Source organism: Pagrus major, chromosome 3 (genome assembly GCF_040436345.1).
Source record: "Pagrus major chromosome 3, Pma_NU_1.0".
Taxonomy (NCBI): domain Eukaryota; kingdom Metazoa; phylum Chordata; class Actinopteri; order Spariformes; family Sparidae; genus Pagrus; species Pagrus major.
This window is the reverse complement of record NC_133217.1, coordinates 1,645,043-1,654,589: the sequence shown is the minus strand read 5'-3', so window position 1 is coordinate 1,654,589 and position 9,547 is coordinate 1,645,043. Positions and strand designations below refer to the sequence as shown.

The 9,547-nt window shown below is 41.7% G+C and overlaps 1 protein-coding gene across 1 annotated transcript in view; it reads right to left on the bottom strand.

Annotated features, from left to right (window-relative positions):
• Positions 1-1,628: 1,628 nt before the first annotated feature.
• LOC140993514 (venom phosphodiesterase 1) overlaps positions 1,629-9,547 on the bottom strand; it is a 40,321-nt gene continuing 32,402 nt past the window's right edge. The window contains exons 21-25 of the mRNA XM_073462973.1: positions 8,705-8,840; positions 5,984-6,061; positions 5,769-5,901; positions 2,834-2,990; positions 1,629-2,193 (exon numbers count right to left, since the gene is read on the bottom strand). Of these exons, the coding sequence (XP_073319074.1) occupies positions 2,020-2,193; positions 2,834-2,990; positions 5,769-5,901; positions 5,984-6,061; positions 8,705-8,840 (678 nt within the window). The 3' untranslated portion in view covers positions 1,629-2,019. The remainder of the gene's footprint in view (positions 2,194-2,833; positions 2,991-5,768; positions 5,902-5,983; positions 6,062-8,704; positions 8,841-9,547) is intronic.

Sequence of the window (9,547 nt, the reverse complement as noted above, 5' to 3'; positions counted from 1 at the left end):
CTCGGGAAAATGGAGGAAATAAAATGTATGAATGCATGGCCCTTTAGGGCTTCCGTATATTTCTGTCCATGCCTCATCATAAATATACACATCATAAAAACTAGATGAGAGCAGGCATCAGTCAGAGGGGCCAGGCCACGTTTTAAGGGGAAATCCAGCATTGTGATAACATGTGAAATTAAACACAACTAGCTGTGTTGCATTTTGCAGGTCCGACAATAACAAACTTAAGACTTAAATTTGTAAACTGGGACACCAAGCAAGTCTACATGTCAAACAAGATGACAAACACTTCATCACAGCTTAGTTAATGAGGTTACTGAGTAAATGATGTGTGTTGATTGTGCCCGTAAATCGAAGTGAGTCAGAAAAGAGTCTGATGACGTTGTAACTACAGTTTTTACCAGGAATAAAATACCACCCAGCCATAAAACACCTAATTTTCGAATGGAGTTTGGTCACAGTAATGTCACATTGCACAGACCTTAAAAGCACAAAATAAAGTGTCTTAATAACAGAACAAGTGACATGTAACAAAGATTTCACTCAGTAAAGGTAGTTGTGTGTGTCAGACTCTCATTCCCATTATTCCTTTGATTTTTTCTTTATAATGATGCTTTTTACGACGCATATCGATGTTTGTTGTTAGCCAGCGACCTCTAGTGGCTGTAGTAATTATGACCAATCATTGGCTATATATTGGCAATCGTTTGTTATTTTAATAAATGTCTAATGTTATTTGAATGTTTATTGGCGAGTTTCTATTTTTGACATGCAGTTTGTGCATCCGTTCTATTTTTTAATGCAAAACCTGTTTCTACCGAGAAGGTCAAGAGATACTGTGGTGTAGAGGATCGACCACTAATCAATTTTTGGAGTAGTAAAAAATATTTCTGATATCGATCTATCGGGAGATTTGCACACATATTTCTGCAAAGAAGGCAGAATAATTTAATTTAACAACAAGCTTTATCGTCTAAAATGACATCAGTGCAAAGAAACTAAACTTCACTGGGATTGTTATAATCATAAATTGAATTTAAAATGAATTTTGATCCACCCAATGTGCTTTACACTACAGTACAAACTGTTTGATTGGGTGTCAAGGTGATAACAAAGATGTTAAATAAGATGACACATCCTGATTACCGAGACTTAATGACCCCATAAAAACCTGTCCTTTCCCGCCTTTTTTCCATTCAGCATAAAATCCCCTTTTATCTCGACATGTGCATCAGCAAGACTTTTGTTTTTCCAGAACTGCGTCATTATTTAAATTATGTTTAAAATTAGTCTCGTCCCAGCCGACCACAGGCAGTGTTCTGACTAAAGAAGGATGTGATTCAGCCAAGACAAGACAAAAAGTAATGTTTATACTCAATCACAAGCTGTCTCGTCCAACATGAATCATCACGTTCCTGGAAAATTCATTTTTAATTAAGTTTACTTCTGCACCTCTCATCACATTAATGATTTATGACCATTTATGGACCAACAAGTGCTTCTTATCCAAAAAAAAAACAAACAAAAATACAAGTGTTTATGTATCCCAGTGATCTGGAGACATGCAGACAGTTTTGGTTTTGGATATGAAAATATATTCAAAAGAATTCAACAGCAACACTAAATCTCGTAGACACTGTTTTGTTTTTTTAATTCTTGTTAGACACAAACGGCAAAAAACAATATTTAATATTTTCCTAAACTGGAAAAGAAAAACAAGCATGTGATCATCTGTTACTGTTTTTAAAGTCCTGCAGCAGCACAGCTCCAAAGAAAGACTCTAATAATGATAAATCACTCAGATACAAATCATGGCAACATGAATATAATATGATTAAATAATACAAAAATAAAATCAGCAGTTTAAAATTTCACACTCAATAAATAAAACTAATTGAACCTTCAGTTCAGTGTTGACAAAGTGACACAATCAAAGACTAATAACTCAATATTTTACACATACTCAATATTAATAATATCAATCTCGGTGATTCTTCTTGTAGAAAATGAGCAGCTTCATTGTTTCCTCTGAACGGCTGCCGTGGGGCGGGTCTTCACCTTCAGCAGCTCCGGGACTGGTCGACCGCTGTCCTGATAGAAGTCCAGTCCTGTGATCCATTCGACGTCTCTGACTCGTGATTGATGGAACCACATGTGATCTTCGACCCACTGAGCTTCAGGTTGTGAACTCTGTCAATGTGACACACAATTATTTCTATAATGTGACTGTTAGAACGAAGGTCAGCTTGTGATGATGTGTTACTGAATGAGGGCTGTTTTTTCTGCTCTCTGTAGCTTCCTCCTCTCAGAAATAACCATCTCATCCCCTCAATCATTTATAAAGTATAGTCTTTATGTCTTCCTGGTTGAGGAGTGAGAGGTTTTTAATGTGGAGAAAATAACTTTGCTTGTAGAGAGCTGCAGGGATGACGTCTATTTTTTTCGGCTAACCTGGAAATGAGCATCGGCAGAAATGTAATTGGATTTTTGATTATAGCAGAAAATAATCTCTTGATACTCACACGTTGTGTTCATCGAGGTAATCGTCACAGAAGAACACCACTTTTGTGAAGCGTAAATTAAATTAAAGGGTCGGCTACGTAGTTAAATCGTTCAGTTATTTGTCTGTTTTAAATGTGTTTATTCTTAATATTTTCCACTTCGTTGTGCTTTAGAGCCCGAGTCAGCGGCGGACCTGATGTATTGAGGCAATAACGTGGCCATGACGAGAAGAGTTTCGGTGTATTCATGTATCTGCAGTGTGAATGTGGCCGGAGGAGGATGACTGTGTCTATTCAGATAGACAAATGTTGACATTGTGATTTCTTACTTTACAGCTTTCCATGTTGTTGTGTCTGTGGGGAAGGAGGAAGGAGACGGTCTGCAGCTCCCCCGAGCAGGCGTTCACCGGTAGGGCTGAGTCTTTGCAGCTGGTCAGCACCACAAAGTAATGTGTGGGGATGGAGATGTTTGTGCCTGACACAAATCTGGGGTCACACACACACATAAAAGGAAAAAAAACAGTTATTCATTGGCAAAAGTCACCGCAAGTATAATAAATGTGGTTGTTGAACATATGAGTGTAAAACCATGGAGGCTACTGACGTCTTTCCACCAGATGTTCAACCTGCTGCAAGGATTTCCCCCATTTAGCTTTACTCGTCCTTCACTGCCTTTTCATCGCACTGAGGTCAGCATTTTGAGGTCATACTGGGAACCTTACGCTCATTCTTTGCTTTGGACAGTAATCAGTCTGCCAGCAGAAGCCATGTGGCAGTTACAACACTTTAATAACCTCAATCACTTTCCTTCATTTGAACTGAAGGGCCCAAAACCAAAAGCAATGAAAACAAACCCCAGGGAAGCTGCCATGACCGGCCGCAGTTGGAGTCACATCGCTGGATATTTATATTTTAAATTGTGGTTTTGCAGAAACCTTTGTTGGCATTCTGTGTGTCTTTGTTGGCAATGCTGCCGCGTCTTATTCCAGAGAAGTCCTCTGGGTAACGGCTTTCCCAAACAAAACAGCAAACCCTCTTTTGAAAAACATCCCTCTCATAAAGACAAGTGGGTAAGTCCTATTAATATTTGGAGACCAAAATCCCTGTTTATTTGATGTCAGGCGCCAAAAAGATAATAAAATTCGTGTGAAAATAAGGTGGATGCAGGGCATACGTTGTGACTCTTTAACACAACAGTTTTCCAGAGAAAGAGACATGCAGTGAACCAAGTTTGTGGTGGCAACACTTGATAAATACCTTGGCAACCACACAACACAACAATGAGTTGTGAGAGGTTGCACTTTGTGATTTCTGATCAACAAGGAGAAATAAAGTCTGGCCCCAGATACAGGTGAGAGAAAACAACAAGGGTGGATAAACTCTCAGTGCCTGTTATGTAACATGCAAGTACATTTCCATTTTAGTTAAATAAACATTCTGCATTACTCATTTAAAGTATAAACGTCCTATTTCAGTCACTGTGGGTGTATCAGTGTTGACGCCTCATTCAAACTGTGTTTTGTAGCAACGTACCTGAGATCAGACAACAAGAACCCTTTGTGATGTATTTGTTAATCAAAGAGAAGGAATTAATTTAATATGAGCCCGCTTCAAATAAAGGCCCTGCTACCCTCAAGCTAAATAAATGAATATTGACATAGAGAAATATTGAACAGTATGACACATACATTTACACAACAGTATGAACAACTGACCATAGTCCCATGCAGTCACTAGGGGGCGCACTCACACTTGGTCCAGTTGCTCCGCACCGTGCAGAAGCACGATTGTCCCTCACATTGCTCCGCCCCCAACCGGGCCTGAGCACAGTTACCTCTTGTGCATACGTCATCACGTCGTAGCGCGGTCGCAGCACAGAGAGCATGACTTTACTGACTTTTTTGTGGCTTATTTTGTGTAGTTTTGGTCCTAGACGACCCAGTCCAGGAATGTGAGAACATTCCTGGATTTGGATGATGCCATCCCCCAGACCCGGACCTCTCCGGATCCGGATCAACAACCTTTAAATTAGCAATCTTCACAGTTGTGTAGTTGAGATCGAAATGAAGGCTAGTTTGAAGATGGGTGTGGTCCACTCATGAGAACGTGTATGTGCCCTCTAGTGCAGAGTGGCACCTGTCACCCTGTTAACGACACTGTACCATCAACAGGAGTTTGAAGCTGTTATTTTAAAGCTAAATGCAGCATTTCGAGCCTTTACAGCGCCGCACTCACAGACCAAATACATGTGTTGCAAATCTTCTCAAATCAAATCTGTGGATTCAGATAGACACACACACACACACACACACACACGGGGAGAGACGAGACGAGAGACAACAGACCGAGAAATACATGAGACAGAAACGTTTTTCACACGTCATGCTCTTCGCCGGCTTTGACTCAGGAACCGGAGGCTCTTACATGTTCATTCTTTCCACAGGCAACTCAAAACCAGTATGTCTCATATCCAGGACTGAGGCGACGACTAAGCAGCACGACTAGATACCCACCCTGATCTGAACTGACAGCGCTCAAAATACATTTTTTGCCACTGAATCACAGCGGGAGCTAGAAATTCATTATGTTGTTCCAGACCATAGATAGAGTGAAGAAAAGGAAGGGCAGAAACAACCGAGCACGAATAACAAGCAGCAAAAACGTGCCACTTCCTAATAATTTGTTCCTATTATTCCTATTATTCCTCCGTTTGTGAGGATGAGCAAAAGGAAAAAAAACAGCTGGAAACAGCTGGAAACAGCTGTCACAACATTCCTATTTTTTTTCTAGTATCCTGGATACTAGGCCAATGACAGACTGGGGTCTTTTCCAACCATACGACTGCTGAATGGGAAAAAACAACATGAATTGTCTCAAGAAAGTGTCTTTAGGACACAGTAAAAAAAAAAAAATTCCTGTTTTGCTGAAGTTTGTTTGCCCTAACGCAATCCTTCCACATCCTACACACTTAACTTATGTGAAATTCTGAGTAAAGGCTGATATATTGTTCTCAGTGATGGGAACGATTATTCAATGAAATTCCTGCGGTGTGAAAATGGTGAAATGCTTCGAGCAGAACCTGCTGTGTCAAGCGATATTTACGTGCGAACAGGTTCTGGACGTAGCTGGGTTTTATCTCATGATGATGGAAAATGTGACAAGGATACTTTAAAGAAAAATCATTTGAAGTTTAAACCTTGTGGATGAAGTAAAAGCTCACAGCGGTGACGCTTATAACGTCCTTTACAAGGAAATGAAACTTACTGCTGGATCTGCTCCGGAGCGTCGTACCGGCCGTCATAGTTGTAATCAAAAACGGGACCTGTCACAACGTTAACTCCGTTGTAGATGGAGGCATATTTCTTTAATAGGGTGCTGTGAAAATAGTCCCAGATCTCTGAAAGAGGAGAAACGATTCAATTAAAGTAATTAGAAGCTGAGCAGTGAGGTTTTTGCTGCGGTACGAACCAATAACTTACTCTTAAACTCGGGGTACATCGGCACCACGTTACTCATCAGCAGGGCATCAAACTGTTCGTCCGCCGTCGCGTTCAGATCTGCAAGAACACAATTTATGGATGAACTTCACTGAATATGTGAAGACAGATCACTAAACTGCCTCAAACTATCCTTTGAAAAAGAGATTTTCTGTTTCATGCTCAATCATGTCAGGAGGCGGCGGAGACAGAGGTGGCATCACTACAGCCAACATGGCACCACTGGATATGTCCTAAACGTATTTGTCACGTCAAAAGCTGGTGTTTTCTTTTTTTTCTTTAAGGAGACCTGAGGATATTTCCTACTTGTTGTTATGGCGACCAAAACCGGCTTTTTTTCCACTGGAAGTTGAACCAGCTTCAACCGTGATCGCGGCAACCAAAACCATGATGTTTACTGAACCCTAACAAAGTGTTTTTTGTGCCTAAACATAACCACAGCATCAGCACAGCATCCAGTTTTACCCTAACATGTGGTTTTTGTGGAAACGTACTTAGCTGACATTCATTCTGGCCATCCGGTAGGACAATCACCCTATTCAGTTGTAATGAATAGGGTGATTGATGTGTTGATTTTCCACCAAAAATGACTCACGATGTCCTTTATGAAATGTAATCACACACACAAAGTAGAACATGACAAAACAAACAGTCTCAGTTCTGTAGAACCCAACATGTCAAAGTCACAATGCGAAGCAGGGAGTGAGACAAAGTTCCCGTTGATGCAGTTATTGATAATTCTTGGACAAAGAACAAAGTCGAGTACACCCCCGCAATGTTTTTGTGCTACTTCAAGTGGATCGAGACGAGGAGGTCAGTTGTGGAGAAGCGGTGATTTCAGTGTACTGCGTCAAACAAAAAAAAAAGATTAGATTAAAACCGCTGAACGTCTGTTTGTGCATTTTTCATCAGAATCATAATTATGATGTGTTTCAGTAAAACAGCAAGTGAGTGTTAACCTGCACCGCCCAGTCTGCTCGGAACTGACTGACAAAGTGCTGACAAATCAATCAGTGACAGTGAAGTGACAGTGTGGTTTTCCAGGGAAGGGAGACAAAAGCAAAAAATAGACCCCACCACACACACACACACACACACACACACACACACACACACACACACACACACACTTTCATTGTCTGACTTTGTGAGTCAACATAATACTGTTTCCTTTTTCAGCTTAACCAAAACCGCAACTGACCTCACCAGCGGTTTTGAGTTTATTTTTCAGATTTCCACACAGTGTAGGTAGCAGGTGCACGGACTCATGAACCCACACTGGCACCCGACCGATTATCAGGACTGATAGTCAACATTTTTTTGCTTTCTGTCAGATTGTTGATAGAATAAATTACATTTTAAAATGTTCTTCTTCGACTCTGATGCAACAAGCTGGCTCTCCGCATGAGAGAGGTCAAGCTCGAAACTAAAACCCGCGAGGTTGAGCTCATGCATCTGCGCGTACGGGCCAAAGAGCTGGACCGACTTATGCACCAGGCTGCCTCTGCCCCTGTGAGTATGCGTCCTCCCACTACTTCTCCCGAGCATTTTGAAGTGAGTAGGCATATTGCCATAGTTCCACCGTTTAGAGAAAGTGAAGTGGATTCATAATTCAATACCTTTGAACGCATCGCAGCGACGTAAAGGGTTATGGCCAAGCGATGTGTGGAGTTTGTTGCTGCAGTGTAAACTGGTGGGAACAGCCCAAGAGGTGTGTGTAAGCTTATCCACTGAGGAGAGTTTAGATTATGACGTAGTAAAGGCCACAGTGTTGCGTGCTTGAATGAATGAATTGGTTCCAGAGGATTTGGCACTCCTAGGCCCAGAGTGTCACGCTCGACTCCTACTCCGAATGCAATGTCAGACATGTGGGAAATCTTTCTCTGTCTTGTGTGGTTGAGCAACTTAGAAAGAGCAAGCTGCAGAAAAAGTGATGGAGAATGAGAGCGTTTCCCAACATTTAACGGTTCATTCTGTTTACGATTACACGTACACAGATTAACAGAAACCAGAGTTTCGAGTGATGTAAACTTCGTCAGAAGCCAAAACATACAGAACCAAGGTTGTTTTGATGAGGCCCGAGCAGAGAAAGTGATTGCAGCAGCTCAGGAGATGCTCACATCTCGTTTTTCCACAAACCGAGAGGCGCTGATTTGCTTTCCCATCACCAGTTTTTCTGCTCAATGTCTGTGCAGGAAACCTGAGAGAAACTGAGTCTCTTCAGTTTCTCTCGTCCTGTTTGTTCTTTCAAACACCTGCTGTGTTTTGCTGTTTGGTCGTGTTCACTTTCAGCTGGTTCAGGAGTCGTGTTTAGTTACTGCTGCTGAAAACACAACGTTTCCTGTGATGCTGCTTCTTAATAAAAGCTTTTAAATGACTAAATAAAAGGGGGCTTTTATTGTGAAGAAGTCATAGTAAATGAAACGTGTTCGTAACTGAATTAGCGGAGCCACTTTGTTAGCGGTGATTCTTCGATAGTACTGCGAGGACCGAGACAAGCGCCTCATTGGTTTAAGACTCATCCTGAGGCAGATAGACCAGTTGTGACGGAAAAGCAAAATCCCTGCCACGCCGAGTCAAACCGAGTAGAGCCAGGCCGGCAGACATAATGGAAAAAGGGCATAGGAGGAAAATATCTATGAATGTGTGATTGTGAGACTCTTGTTTGGGTGTGTTTGCTCTGTGCCGGGTGTTGATGCGTACTTAGCGGGTACAGGAAGGCGTGGGTCAGGTTCCCAGCATTCGCATACTGGTCACATCTGGGCATCTTTGACGATGGGACTCTGACATCAGCCCTTAAACAGTCTTGCATCAGTGGCGGTAATGGGTCCAAGTTTGTCTACAGGAAGGAGGAAATCAGAATCAGACCTCAAATCAGGTCCAGACACAACTTCAGACCAACAGTTCACCCTTTAAGGCAAAAAAAAACACAAAAAAACACCCTATGATATATTGCACGGATAATTTTAGTGTGTGCTTAACTTTAAAATCACAATTAAAGATTGTGGGGCAGCTTTGGTCTTCGGATTGTGATCTAAAAACTGTAGGAAAATCAAAGCGTAGCAAGAGGCCAGAGGTCAGACCCCAGACGCCAGACGCGTGGGAAAGAAAAATGGGGTTTGCTTTTGGGTTTGTTTGCTTGTTTTAATCAGAACTGATTCTTTGAATAATACATTTGTGATACGCTAGGATGCATAACGACAGGACCACAAGAAGCCAACAACAGCAAGTCGACAAAATCATTTTCCCACAAAGGAGTTTTAGAGGTTACGTAACGCTGGGTGTACTCAGACGCTGAGATGCACAATTTATCCGGGAGTCAGACAGAATTTGATCTTTGTTGGGCGTCGTGTGCCGTGCAGGCGCTCGGACGTTTGGATGAATGTTTGACGTATTTCTGCTGCACTGGGTCGTAAGTAAAAATGGAGTGATGTACATAGTTGTAAAGAATCAGGTGCTCTTTAAGGATGAGGACAAAGATCGAGTGACTGTCCAGCTCACAGGCAAAGAAAGTCAGTGGTACAGTCGATACGCCTGCGTGCTTCA